We start from the raw sequence: 14,949 nt of genomic DNA on the forward strand, positions 1-14,949 counted from the left end.
CGTCGCGCATTCAACGCGGGTCGTGGGGAAGCGCAGCAGACGGAAAATTACCGTGGTAAAAACCGCCCCGCCTGCCCGCGCACCGTTTTGGGCCTGGCCCAACTACGTGTCGCGCTTATGTGTGGCCCAGGCCCGGGGGCTCCTGTCGGTGTACAAAAGAAGGGGCACACCTTTGTACCCCTTTACCTGTGCACGGACAGTCGGAGCCGCGCCCACAGCCTCACCAAGCAGAACAGGGGAGGTGAAACGAGGTTAAACCAAAGCCCAAGACAGCCAGAGCAACGCCAAGGCCGAGACCACAAAAGAGCAGTGAGATGAAGCAGGTTCCCCCGGCAAGACCCTTGCCAGGGCAGCCTCCGCGGCCCCGGCAAGGCCCTTGTCGGGGCGGCTCGTCCAACACCAGCGGAGCGCACCACCCTTGAGCCCACGGTCTCCAACACCATCAACCACGTTGGGCCAGGGCTCGGGAGGCACCTCCATGGTGGCATGCAAATCTTTGTGAAGACAAGGAATATTCAAGATCATATGAGGATTAAAAGACAACGATCCTCGGCAAGATCCTTGCCGAGGGGAGCCACAAGACCCCCAGCAAGATCCTTGCCGGGGACAACAGCACGCCACGGCGAGGCCCTTGCCGGGCCACCCGACAAAGCCCTCGCCAAGGGCGCCAGCAGGGCCACCTCCAGGCCCACACCAGCCAAGTCTCCACCGTCGTTCGCATGCAGCTGCCAGCCCAACCAGCTGGGCAGGCACCTGCGTGGCAACATGCAGCTCCCAGGCCAACTCAGCAAGCGCCTGCGTGGTGGCATGCAGATCTTCGTGAAGACTTTGCCACCGCGCCACCTCAGTTGCCTGCCTGCCTACGTGGCACCGCATGCATCGCTGTCCAGGGCGCGTGTCGAAGCAAGGAGGAGCGGCGACGGACTGTACGCCTTTCCACCTCCTGTGCGCCACTGTGGCAGCCCCTTTCGACTATAAAAGGAGGCCCATGGCGTACTGGAGAAGGATTCGTCTCTTTGGAACGACCCAGCCACCGTCGCTAGTTGGAAGGCTCAAGAACACTCAATACATCAACCAAAGCAGGACTAGGGTTTTACACATCCTCGCAGCCCGAACCTGGGTAAACGATCCTTGTGCTGATTACTAATCCTACTCTTCTTGCAACCCTGCGCCCCGGCAACCGTAGTAGAGATTCTTGTGATCCCATAGGTGTCGTTTCCCACCAACACACACACACACACAGAGAGAGAGAAATAGAGTGACCTAGCTAGATAGTGTGTGTATGTGTGAGAGGGGAGACATAGAATAGAGCGGCGGAAACGTGTGTGTGTCTTTGAAGATAAGCATATGGAGATAGAAACAGACCTGAAGAGAGCAAGAGAGGGACCAAGATGTATAGTGTGTGCAAGATAGATAGAGTGGAGGGCTTGATTTGGGAGAGAAAATAGAAAAATGTGTGTGTGTGTGTGTGTGTGTGTGTAAAAGACATATGTACAGTAGTGTGTCCTTGAGAGGGAAATAAAGAGAGGGTTTTGTGTATGTAAGAGGCATGGGAGAGGGAAGGAGAGTGGGCGTGTATGAGAGAAGTCAAGAGTGTGAGAGTGAGATAGATCTGTCGAAAAGAGAGAACGGTTTGTGTGTGTGGGGGGGGGGGCTAGAGAGATAGAGATGGCATATATGTTTGTGTGGGGATAAACCTAGATAAATAAGGGGAGAGAAAGGGGTGTGTGTGAATTTGATACAGTAGATAGATAGATAGATAGACAGATAGAGAGAGAGAGAGAACGAGAGAGAGAGAGAGACCAATGGAGATATAGAAGGAGAGAGGGTGGGATCAAAGGCATGTGTGTGTGTGTGTGAGAGAGAGAGAGAGAGGCATGTCTAGCAGGATAGGTGTGGGTGGGGGAGATGGAGAGGTACACAAAGAGTGTTAGTGTGCGTGCTAATTTGGCGAGAGGTCGAGCATGTTGATACCCTTTGAGATCCAGTTTGGATATCAGAAGATTCACATGCATTTTTTCCAAGGACTGACCCTAAGCTATTGAACCCATGAGGGGATGTGCACTATGACAAAGGCTCTCACGAATTAAATTTCAGTTTAAGCTGGACCTTTAACAACCTTATGGGTGTAAACACTAATATTAAAAATAGGCATGGGTATGAGGTCGTACTCTCACAACCTTATATTTGTGCTCAGAATGTTATGATATTAAACGGTGCTCTAGAAAACAACCGCTGTTATGTGCTTGCGATGCGAGGATGTGGGGGATGTGTCCAAAGTATGTCCTAACTGATGCTTGACTTGTATCAAGAGTCAGTTATCCAACAGATGACCCTTACCATCGCGAGAGGTTACATCGGTTATTAAGAATAAATATTCACACAAAGCATTGGGTGTTTAATGACTACACCTCATTCGCCCCGAAGGAATAGCTTTGTGCTACTGTATTAACCCCTTCTCGCATTGTTGTTTGGGATAACGTTCCACGTCATCCTCCTCTTTACCTTCTCCTGATCGATCTATGGGATCCAAGATACCTGCAGGGCCTTAGAACGAGAACAAGATAAGAGTGAACTCTGCTGCAATCAGACACACATATTCTTGAAATTTCTCTTGTGATCAAACAATCCTTCAAACAATCTTTGCCACTTTTACAATGATTTCTTACTACATTTCATCAACCGATTTCTTTTGCTCTTCGTTGGGTTCGACACTCTTACTCATCAAAAAGATTACGATAGATCCCCTACACTTGCGAGTTATCAATCCATTTTCTAGAGGTGACATATATGGGTTCTACAGTGATTTACAATCTCTCGGTTCTTTTGTTGTGTGGTCCTATCATACGGGGTTGAATTAGTTGACTAGGGGGAGATGACGCCGACTGCTATGACCGCTGGTACAACCAGGCGCGCTCGTGTACCAGGTTCCATCTTCTCTTTTGGATAGCCTTCGACGCTAGTCTTGCTCTCCCTTGATCATCACTTCGTATGGTTGGTTATCCTCACATAAATTGACATGATATTTACCCCTTATAATGATGATTTTCTATTAATGCTTCAAATGACCTTCTCCTTTAGTATCCTTCTAAAATCAGACAAAAAGAGCGCGTAAGCACAGTAGAATCCGAAATTCTTCAGACTACTATGCAAAACAAAAAGTAAAAAGTGGTGCAAAATGGACTCATCATTGATGCCTACCAATCTCCATAATATGGCACTATCATAGCTCTTATATATGGCCATTGTAGCAATCTGACTTAAACGAAAACTTCTGGAACTCCAAAAATTCTGAAAAAATAGGACGACCTGAGCAATTTGTTTATTAATCTTCTGCAAGAAGAATCAGGGCAAAAGCTCTTTCTCATAAAAAAATTAGAATTAATTGCGTGAGCACAAAGTTTCTGTCTTTTTCAGCAAGATCAAACAACTATCACCCAATGGTACCTACTATTTCATATTTGGTAGCTCTCCCTTTATTTTTCTCTTGTTTATCTTCCTTCGGTGAGAGGGGATGTCACCCATATTCTGAAAATTGTTAGATTCTTGCCACGTGGCAAAATTTAAGCCATACAAAATAACTCTAGAAACACACTACAAAATATCTTCTCCCTCAAGTTCTCTACAACATCATCCAACTCCTAGATATTTTCTTACTACACCCAAATATCTTGCTCTGGAATTTTGTCATTTAGAAGTTCTCCCAAAATAGCATTCCATGGTTATCCATGTTATCCTCGAGCATCTTTGTCTCAAATACTATCAATGTAATTAACTAGTAGCGCTTGATATTTCTAAGTCGGATACATTTGCACAACCCCAAACCGTGTTACTCACCACAGTTTCATTTCATTAGTTACATTCCCAAAGAAATATCATCGGATACATTCCTAGAAAAATGAGTGTACTAGGAGGGGTTTCAAGTTTACACCATCCAATTAAAAGAGGCCCACCCCTGGGTGGGGGGGGGGGGAGAGGGGTGCTGCCTAGACCAATGAAACATACGGGCTCAAGGTATGCTCTGCTAAACGAAGGTTGCCATACTGGACAGCTCACATCTGGGTGTATGTTGAAAACAAAGGTGGTACATGGCCCATCCCAAGAAGACTTGCTAAATCAATGTGCCATAAAAAATCGACGCGTTAAATATTGCATGCTGACGCCGTCGTCGGATCCGTTTCACTCAGAAAAATATATTTTTCATTTACTAGATTTCTTCCAAGTATGATTTCTTTTTCTTTTCATGCTAGATTGTGTTGTATTGTTTTCAGACTTTGAGTGTATGACCTCCTGCTGCCCCTAAAAGAATATCACATACAAACACTTTTATAAATATGATCATACGAAAAAGGGACAAATATCTTGCATATGCTGGTAAAATAATATAGCATTAGTTTGTTGCGTGTATTTCTATACCAAATCTTTTAAGTGTCAAAGTACAAAAATGTTATTAGATAGAATTACCAGGCGTGTGGATCAGGTGTACGTACTTGATTGGAGGCAAGGACATATTGTGTACATCAAGAATGTAGTGACTAAACGTGTGACATGGTCCATAACGAGCTTATTAGGCATGTAAACATGCATAGCCAAATCATACATATGTTCAAATAATATGATTTTGATCTGTAGCAAACCAGGAGAATTAAGCTAGTACCAAAACAAGATCTGACTATAAGATGCATCAAGTTCAACATAGGTCTGTTCACTGATTCTGCAACACTTTACATTTTTTACGGAGTGAATAGGTCATATAATATGGAACTTCACGGTGGATGGGACCTTGGGAACCAAGTGTGCGTAAGCCATCTCTCTTGCATAACGACATCTCATGTCATCTTGCAACTTATCTTCGTTGGACCTGGCCAACCATGGCTCCATGGCGCGTGTATCGATTTCGAATACATCCAACGCGGGTGTGCTCCTTAGGAGAAAGTACACGAGTTCCATCAGTTCGAATTCCCCACTAAACCCACCAATTATAATAGTGTAGAGCCTTGCAAGTATTAAATCCTCGGGCCATGTGATGTTCAACTGAGTATGTTGATGAAGCTTGCAACAACCCTGCAAGGGTAGTTGATATGTAGGAAAGTAAGTAAATAAGTGTAGCATAGCAACATGTAGAAATAAAAATTGTAAAACTTACATGTAGGCCAAAATATTCTATTAGAGGAGCTGATTTGAGAACATAAGCCACCGAGGAAATGCCTTCTTTCCAAGGTTTCATGAGAACTAACATAACTGTTGTCAAACCAGCAAACCTTGAAGCATGCTGCAACACACGATATACCTGGAGAGGGACAAAAAGGAGACGAATTAAGCCTGTATGAACTTTCTAAAGATGATCAAACAAAGAAAGGACCAAATATATTACATACCTGTAAGCATGTAGGAAACTGGATTACCAAAAATTCTAGCTTGGGAAGCTTAGGAAATGCACTTATGAAGTCTAAAGGGCAGTCATCCTTGTTCACAAAATAAACATGGAGCATTTCAAGAAATTGTGCACGTTCGCACTCAATATTGATCTTGTAGCCCATGTATGCGAATGACTCAAGGTTGTCAGCACGAATACAAATACTAACCAAGCTTTTGCAAAATTGAACAACCAAGATTTGCAACCGTGCATGAGAAGCCGTCAAATGAACCAATAGATGGCAATATTGTAGGACCATAATTTCAAGAGCACAACAGTTGGACATAATACTTGAAACGGTTTCATCAACAATTGACACACGGGCGAGTAGAAGGGATTTAAGATATGAGAACCCACTCATATTTGCAGGCATTGTTCCTATACTGCAATTGAAAAGAGTCAATTCGTCCAACGAGTCGGCTCTACCATTAAAAAAAGGCCCCAAGAGAAAGTCATATGGCTCTGAAGCAGCGTTCATGCCTTTCACACAAATTGTGCAACCTTCCTTGCAACACTTGTTATCCAGGTCAAGGAAGAGCTTTTCTGTAGAGGCTACAATTGCAGACTCAATCCAGTGATCCAGATTAGAAGCATGGGCTGAGGTTAATGGGAATCTGATAATTAATTCCTTGATTTTGTTACCATAACGACTGTGCAAAAGCCCATTTACTTTGTGAACAAACTTTGTAGCCACATCATTCCACAAAAGAGGATTTTCATGGTAACGTGACTTCTCTAACTCTTGCATCCCAAAAGTATAGGAATCAAGGATGAGATGGTCGACTTTTTTCCAGACATGCCTCCATCTGGTGGAAAGAAAACCAGTCATTGCTGCCTCACTTATTGTCATTAGGGAAAGAATTTCAATTAAAATATCATCCGGCAGTGTGCTGATCCAATCACAGTTCTGCAGAACAAACGATATGATAGGAGAAAATTAGAAAGATTTTTCTGCATATGGACATTTTACGATTTATTTTACAACATAATGCAGTAAACCACTTCCCAGTTTGCACAACGATTTTCTACGTATCTCACTAAATAGTATAGCAAGTAGACACAACAAATCAAGCATCAATGTTCTCTTGTAATGAATCACAAAATATTTTTACTATGTATTTAGATTCTCTAGACAACATGAAGCTCTGCGCTTATTCTACCAATTTATAATTGGCAACTAATATGACACCTAAAAGCTGGGTATGATTTAGAATTTGGCACTAACAAACAATTTTCATTATTTTATTGTTCAAAAGGTAATAATACTTCATATTTGTTCTTATGTAAAAACATAAATATATGTTAAACCAGTTTGCTTGAGCCAAAATATCTCCACATTGCTCAAATTCCTTGCCGCATTAAATTTCTCTATCTGTATTGACATTCAACTTACAAGCAAACTGAATTGTTTAACTAGCAATACCCTGTTGGCCATTGCATTTAAACAAAAAAATTACATATATATAAATAATTATTTTAACGCATAGAGGAAATCAACTCAGCATTGTCTGAAACATATATGCATGAGTTTACTTTTGAAGTGGTATATTAATAAAAGGAAAGCCAACAATATATGTTAATAAAATACACACCTGTACATGTTGCTCTTCATCATGCCCACACAATGCATTCTTTGGTGGGAAACAATCATCTGGAGTAAAGAAAAATAATCATGAGTTACTTGACTACATTGTGTTCTAGGTTCATATGTAATTCCATGTAGGCAAAGGTAAAAGCCCTCTCGCATGACCTAAGGATTAAAATTCTCCCTTGCATTAAGAAAGGTTTAAGTGTCACACTCGAGGTGTTGGCGTGTTTACGTCACTTGGTACTCCTACCCTACCCACACATGAAAATGAACTCAATAAGCTACAAAAATAAATTGTATGGCGATCTAACTTGAACAATAAGTTACACCCTTTTTAGCTTGTAGCTGGATATTTTAGGAGGGTGGTTAACAAATCAAGCACCCAACCCAAAAGATATAAGTTTATGCTTGTTCTTAACTCATATATTTGGCCCCTAAAAAGTAACCATATCTCAAGAGTTAGGACTTTGGCCCACGCAAGAGTCATTGATTCACAGGATTCCTAAATTGCAAGGGCAGAAAAAAGAATGCTTAGAGTGTCATGCTCTCTTGAATCTTATAAGATTAGAAAACTAAGTGAATTTGGATCAAGGAATGTTTGATAGCAGATAAAAAGTAAGGATTCTACCAAGAAGATTGAGTGGATGGAAAACTCTCCTCTAAAATAGAAAACAAATGAAAACTTTATAACAATGAAAAGTTGGGATGCATCATTCTAAACAAAAGGTGTCACCCATTATGCTAATTTTCGGAATGTGATCAATCCACCACCAAATTATAATACCACCTCAATCAAGTATCAGACTGACTAGAATTTCCTTAGATAGTCAAATATATTCCTTCAAACAAAGCACAAGAGATTGGTATACAATCATCCACGTGGACTGTGTCTACAAATGACCATCTATAACCTGCTTCGACGAAAGCCGGAAGAATCCCGACATCTCTTCCCCTCTGCCACAGAAAAAAAAACCCTAAACCTTCCCGTACCATTCTCCGCTGGATCAGTGGACCCCTCCTAGTGGTCCAAGCGGCAACCATGGAGGCATTAATACAATAAAAAGGAAATATGGTAGATATGTTCACCTTCGGTGTTCTGCGGATGCGGCGGCGCCGGCGGCGTGAGGGAGTCCATGCCCTAGGATGCAGTCTGGCTCGACTCTCGCATTAGACAGGGAGAGGGGATTAGGGTTCTTTCGGGCCGTGCTAAGTAGTGTGGCTTCAATTGTTCTACTGGGCCAACTGGATCGTTGTCTTATTGGGCCCGACCCACAGATTCACCACCCATGAGCCACCTCAACACAACCATGCAACCGTGAGAGCTCCTATTTGCCGCCCGCGGGTGGCAAATTGTTGAGCATTTGCTGAAGGCAGCCACGAATGGGCTGGCCCATTTGGAGCTATCGAACTCCTGGCGCGCAATTTTTTTTAGATAAAGTGACGTGCGAGTGACTCGAACACGCGACCTCCTGTCATGAGCTAGTGTAACTAACCAACTTAACTAGTGAGTTCAATTGATAGATTCACAGCGCGAAACTTTAAGTAGCGAACTTCTTTTGAAAATTTTCAAAAATACGCACGAACATTTCGTAATATCCGTTGAACATTTTCTTAATATACGATGAACATTTTATATTATACGCGATGAACTTTTTTTGTATTATACGATGAACTTTTTGTAATATAAGATGAAAAAATTTGAATTTATGTGTTGACAATGTTTGAGTGCGCATTGAATATTTTGCAATATATGTTGAACAATTTTTTAATACACACTGAACAAAGTTCAAAAACATAGTGAATATTTTTATATTCATTGAACAATTTCTAATATACAGAGAATATTTTTATAAGGCATGATGAACTTTTTGTAATATACCATGTACATTTTCTTAATATACAATGAGCATTTTGGTAACACACAATGAAATTTGTATAATATAGACAAAAAGAAACAGAAAAATAAAAAAAGAAATGATAAATAGGAAAAAAGGAAAAGACTAGAAATATAAACAGAAACAGAAAATAAAAAGAAAAATAAATAGCAAAAGAAGCAGAAAAGAAAAATTAACAAGAAAAAACAACAAAATAACGAACAAAAAAATGGATATCAGCGAGCAACACGCGCTGCCGAGATCTTGGCCGGCCCACCCGCGGACATTACGGGCGTTTCCACGACCATTTGCCACCTGCGGGCGGCAAATAGGAATTGCCCACAATCGCCCCAAATCCGAAATCGCTAAAATTAAGCAGTATTCTTTACAAAGGTCACTCTCACCTTCTCAGGTTTTGACATGTGGCGCACTGTAGGTGCACCAATTATCGCAATCTGATATTTTTCCCATTTTTCATCAATTCGTTTATCTAAAACATTTTATCTCTTAGCAGTGTGTCCAAATCTTGAACTGTTTTCACTGTTGAATTTCTCGCGTCAAGAAATTCAAAATTAGATCTCATGTTGATAGGTTTTGACGAACATATTTTTCAAAAAGAACGGAGGAAAAATGTGTTTTTTTGAGAGGCACGACTATGCCTCTCGTGGAATAAAAAAACGCATCTTTTTTCTTTTTCGACAGGCACGACTGCTCTCGCAGAAGCAACTCCATGCGCCCACGAAAAGTAAATCTGTGCCTCACGCGGAACGAAAAAACATGTTTCTTTTCTTTCTTTTCCAAGAGGCACGAATATGTGCCTCTCGCAGAACAAGAAAACATGTTTTTCTTTATTTTTGTGAGGCACGACTGTGCCTCTCGTTGAAGAAAATCCATACCTCCACGAGAAGTTAACATGTGCTTCTTGCGGAACAAAAAAAATGAGTTCTTTTTCTTTTTCTGAGAGGCATGACTGTGCATCTCACGGAAGCGAATCCGTGACTGCACGAGAAGTAAATATGTGCCTCTCGTGAAACGAAAAAATGTGTTTTCTTTCTTTTGGAGAGGCACAACTGTGCTTCTCATGGAAGCAAATCAGTGCCTTCACGAGAATTAAATCTGTCTCTCTCGTGGAACGAAAAAAACGTATTTTTTCGTGCGGTCCAAAATCTATGAAAAACCAGGGACCCGAAAACCCCTGAAAAAGTCATCTAAAAGCCGAAAATGCATACATAAAAATAAAAAATATATGAAGGGAGCGCCTGCAGCGCAGCAAGACGTGGCGGCTGAGAGCGTGTCAAGTGGCGTGCTCTCAGCTTACCAAAAGTGACCCTTGCGGGGCTTCGGAAGGAGTATCCGCTGTTCCCCCAAATCTTATTCAACGGCATTTACACGTATTCCCGCAAACCGGCGCGCACAGCCCTTCCACCTTGGCTTGACCCATCTAGCTTTCTCGTTCGCAATGTATCCGGCTCTCCAATGACTGGGCCTCGCCGAAGAAGCAACCCAGTTTCTGCATCTTCAGGATGGCGGCAATTCTGAGGAGCCTTGGGATCAAGACGCGGACGTGCAGGAGGGTCGTGAGGGTCGTATGAGGAGGAGGTGGAGAAGGAGGCGGCCAAGACCGCAGCCATGAAGGAGAGTGGCGCCTATCCCTATGATCTCAAGCAGGAGTTGAAAAATCTCCCGACTTACAAGGACCGTTTATTTTCTTGGTGGTTATCTTGTCTTAGTAATTCTAAATGCTCTGCGTAGTTTTCTTCATCTATTGTGACATACATTTGACTTGGTGGTGGTTGATTGAATTTCTATCCCATGTGATAGACAGATGCAAGACAATCTATATTGTTCAGCCAGCGAAGAAAATGTTCCAACTAGAACTTGTTTGCAGATAGCCTATCCAAATCTTACAAATAAAGCATCTTGAAGCCGTGATGAGCATAGCATACGACGAACCGTAAATCAAATGAACATGTGCATTCTGTACATCCCTTTTCACTAGTATATATACGTCCATTAACTATCACATGTTTCGGGTTTAACGTGTAGTTACAACTTACAACTTACAACCACTGTCCACAGGCTTCTGAGATATGACAATTCACATATGTTTGGAGAGCTCTCATATGCATTTTAACTTTTTTATAATTGAGAATGCAAAAGACCATTGCTGTCAATGTCTAAGATCTTTTATGTAAGTGCCTTTTTAGATGAGGAAGTGCCAATTCTGTTTGTGCTCATGAAAATTTCTGAAGTTGTGAACTGCACTGCATCTTAATGCCATTTACTTCTTCAGGAGAATGTCTTGGCTGAGTCAAGGACTCAAGGATGATGATCCCAGACTGCCATAAGCGTCATGAAGCCACACTGGCAGAACTGAAAGCAACCCTGCTACCGTTTCTGAAACATTTGAGCTAATTTTGACATTATATAATGTGTATGTCAGTATGTGTGATCTTGTCATGAGCTGTTCCAAGCTATTTGCAAGCCAAATTTTTTTAAGAAAAGGAGGATGACCCCCGGCCTCTGCATCTGGGAGATGCATGCAGCCATTTTATTGATTATTCTCGAGGACCTTACAAAATAGTACAACAATATGTTTGAATCCGCCGTCTTGGCAACATCTGCCGCTACTCCTATCCATATGATGAAGGGGTGCAAGCTGGGCCAAATACCCAGACCTCTCACCTAAGCCTAACATCTAAAGCCGGAGGCCCCGACCGACACATACCGGGTCCGGGGCACAATCCGGTCCGACGCACTCACATGTGTCGTCGCCGCCATCTCCCACTGTTCTATCTTCAGAGCAGATTGAGGTGCCAACCTTGGCAGGTTCCTCCGCCATCGACGCGACCATGACGACCACCATCTACGCTAGTCCATCTCCAAGCAGAAGGAGCGCTACCACAGGACGAAGACCGGCGGAGAGTAGATGGAACGCCGCACACATTGCTTCCGCCAAACACCTCACACGCACCGCAAAGCGCCCACCATGCTTCCGGGAACCCCGGGCGACGCCTTCAAGAAGGAGGCGACGAGGGTACGACGCCGTCGCCCGCAAGGGGAACTAGAGCTTTCGCCCAAAGGAAGAGCATAGTGAAAGACGGGAGAGGACCTCGACAAGGCCTCCAAGAAGGGGACCGGCGCCCAGCAAAGGCGCTGCCATTGTCGTGGCCTCCGCCGACGGCCAAGGGTTTCCCCTGGTCCCGCCCCATCTCATCCATCCAGCCAAAGACCTGGCCAGGGGAGCGCACGCAGCCGGAGAAGGAGTTGGACTTCATCGAAGCAGGCATGCCGGGTGATGGGGCACCCCGACCCACTGTAGTAGACGTCCACCGAGACCTCGCCACCCGCACGACCGAAGTCGCGGACCACCAGCACCCACGGTCGTCGCCGCCGAAGCGGCAACGCCGTCCACACCGCCCGAGGCCGCCGCCCCGGCATCCACCCACCGCATACATCCCGTTGAAACATGGAGAAAGACCCACACCGCCGCCACCAGGGAGTACCACACCGCGAAAACCCAAGCCGGGCAGGACGAGGCAAGGCCATGCCGGCCAAATCCGGGCAGATCCGACGAACCCTGGCCCACCAGCCGCCAGATCGGAATAGCTGGCCCCGGTCCCAGAGCCGAGGTGGCCGGATCTAACGGGCGGAGCCATCCCAGGCGACTCGACACAGGGCAGGCGCGGGGCGACAACACCGGTGGCTACAGCCGTCGCAGAGGGCCGGCCTCGGCGGCCACCAGCGGAGCAGGGGAAGCGGGCGGCGGCGCCCAATGCAGGGTGGGGGGGGCTCTCCTGAGGCCGAGGCGGGTGCGCTGGGAAGCCCCCGCTGCCGCCTACCGCCTCGCGGGATAGCCCGACGACGGCTGCCGGCGGCGGCGGGGGAGGAGGAGAAGTGGAGGCGGAGAACCGGCAGCGCCTAGGGTTTCGCCCCCCGAGTCGCCCGAGAGCGGACGACGCGAGGGAGGGGGGCCTTTCGTCAATGCAGGCCGAATTGAAGGAGTCATTAGAACAAGGTGTCGAGATAGGAGAGGCGGAGAGCGCTATCACAGAAGTTGGAACTGTACTCGAACAATGGAAGATCAACTCACTAACCCCGCAAAAAACCTCACTAGTCAAGAGCGTTAGTGTGGCTAATTATAGCCTAACAGGTGCCCGACCCCACTCCCCACTCCTAGGGTTCCCCAGCCGCCGCCGGCGGCTCCCCCGCGCGGAGCCGTCGCCACGGCGGCCGGAGCCCGCCAGCCCCTTCCCCATCCCGTTCCCCTTATCCTTCCCCCTCCATTACCTGTACCCCCGCGCCGCCTCCCTGAGCGAGGCGGCCAGGGGCCCTTCCCTCACGCCCCTCCAGCTCTCCCCCGCGTCCCTCCCTCCTCCTGCCGCCGTCAGCGTGCACTGCCGTCCTCGGCCGTGTGGTGCTGGCGGCGGTGGGCATGCCTCTCCCCGCGTGCGGCCCTCCCCTGCTCGGGCCGTGATGGCCGGCGGCGGTGCGCCTCGACCGGCTTCGGTGCTGCCCATCGGTGGTGATGCCGCGGGCCGCGGTGGTTCTCAACACGGCGGTGCGGCCGTTGGCCGTGGGGCGGCGCAGTGGCGCTGGGCCTGGCGGCACCCGCCCAGCCCAGATCTGGGCCATTTTGGGCATCATCCGGGTTGGGCGGGCCGGTGGCTCGGCGTTCGGCGGTGTCGTTCCCTGGTGGTGGCGTGGTGGCGGTGGTCTCGGGCGGTGAGGGCATCGTCGATCGGCGCGCTGCAGCGTGGTGACAGGACTGTCCGGATCCAAGTGGACCCGGCCGGGCATTCGGTGCCTAGAAAGTCCTAGTCGCCACGTCCGATCGGCCCCGCTGAGGCGGTGGAGGCTGTCCCCTCCCTCCGGTCGCGTTGTGGTCGCTCTCGTGGCCGTTGTGAAGGAAATATGCCCTAGAGGCAATAATAAAGTTTTTATTTTATTATTTCCTTATATCATGATAAATGTTTATTATTCATGCTAGAATTGTATTAACCGGAAACTTGATACATGTGTGAATACATAGACAAAACAAAGTGTCCCTAGTATGCCTCTACTTGACTAGCTCGTTAATCAAAGATGGTTAAGTTTCCTGACCATAGACATGTGTTGTCATTGATGAACGAGATCACATCATTAGGAGAATGATGTGATGGACAAGGCCCACCCGTTAGCTTAGCATAATGATCATTAAGTTTTATTACTATTGCTTTCTTCATGACTTATACATATTCCTTTGACTATGAGATTATGCAACTCCCGAATACCGGAGGAACACCTTGTGTGCTATCAAAGGTCACAACATAACTGGGTGATTATAAATATGCTCTACAGGTGTCTCCGAAGGTGTTTGTTGGGTTGGCATAGATCGAGATTAGGATTTGTCACTCCGAGTATTGGACAGGTATCTCTGGGCCCTCTCGGTAATGCACATCACGATAAGCCTTGCAAGCAATGTGACTAATGAGTTAGTTGCGGGATGATGCATTACGGAACGAGTAAAGAGACTTGCCGGTAACGAGATTGAACTAGGTATGAAGATACCGACGATCGAATCTCAGGCAAGTAACATACCGATGACAAGGGAATGACGTATGTTGTCATTGCGGTTTGACCGATAAAGATCTTCGTAGAATATGTAGGAACCAATATGAGCATCCAGGTTCCGCTGTTGGTTATTGATTGTAGATGTGTCTCAGTCATGTCTACATAGTTCTCGAACCCGTAGGGTCCGCACGCTAAACGTTCGATGACGATTTGTATTATGAGTTATGTGTTTTGGTGACCGAAGATTGTTTGGAGTCCCGGATGAGATCACGGACATGACGAGGAGTATCGAAATGGTCGAGAGGTAAAGATTGATACATTGGACGATAGTATTCGGACACCGGAATGGTTTCGGAGTGTTTCGGATATTTATCAGAGTACCGAGGGGTTACCGGAACCCCCCGGGGAAAGTAATGGGCCAACATAGGCCATTGGGGAGAGAGAGGGCAGCCCACAAGGGGTGGCGCCCACCCCCCCATGGGAGTCCGAATTGGACAAGGGGAGGGGGCGCGGCCCCC

General features: G+C 46.0%; 1 protein-coding gene across 1 annotated transcript; it reads right to left on the reverse strand.

Annotated features, from left to right (window-relative positions):
* Positions 1-4,552: 4,552 nt before the first annotated feature.
* LOC123142163 (F-box protein At1g80960) lies at positions 4,553-8,170 on the reverse strand. Its single transcript, XM_044561168.1, has 5 exons — positions 8,091-8,170; positions 7,009-7,067; positions 5,379-6,323; positions 5,147-5,290; positions 4,553-5,064 (listed from the first exon to the last, which is right to left on the reverse strand). Exons 1-5 carry the CDS (start codon positions 8,137-8,139, stop codon positions 4,750-4,752), a joined length of 1,512 nt encoding a protein of 503 aa, XP_044417103.1. The 5' UTR covers positions 8,140-8,170; the 3' UTR covers positions 4,553-4,749.
* Positions 8,171-14,949: the final 6,779 nt, after the last annotated feature.

This window comes from Triticum aestivum, chromosome 6D (assembly GCF_018294505.1).
Source record: "Triticum aestivum cultivar Chinese Spring chromosome 6D, IWGSC CS RefSeq v2.1, whole genome shotgun sequence".
Classification (NCBI taxonomy): domain Eukaryota; kingdom Viridiplantae; phylum Streptophyta; class Magnoliopsida; order Poales; family Poaceae; genus Triticum; species Triticum aestivum.

What these genes read in the sequence shown, in the direction of transcription:
- LOC123142163 (XM_044561168.1), bottom strand. Translation starts at nt 8,139, where the DNA reads ATGGACTCCCTCACGCCGCCGGCGCCGCCGCATCCGCAGAACACCGAA. An exon ending in GCATCCGCAGAACACCGAAG is followed by an intron (nt 7,068 to 8,090) that starts GTGAACATATCT and finishes TCTTTACTCCAG; the next exon opens with ATGATTGTTTCCCACCAAAG. An exon ending in TAGAATATTTTGGCCTACAT is followed by an intron (nt 5,065 to 5,146) that starts GTAAGTTTTACA and finishes CTACCCTTGCAG; the next exon opens with GGTTGTTGCAAGCTTCATCA.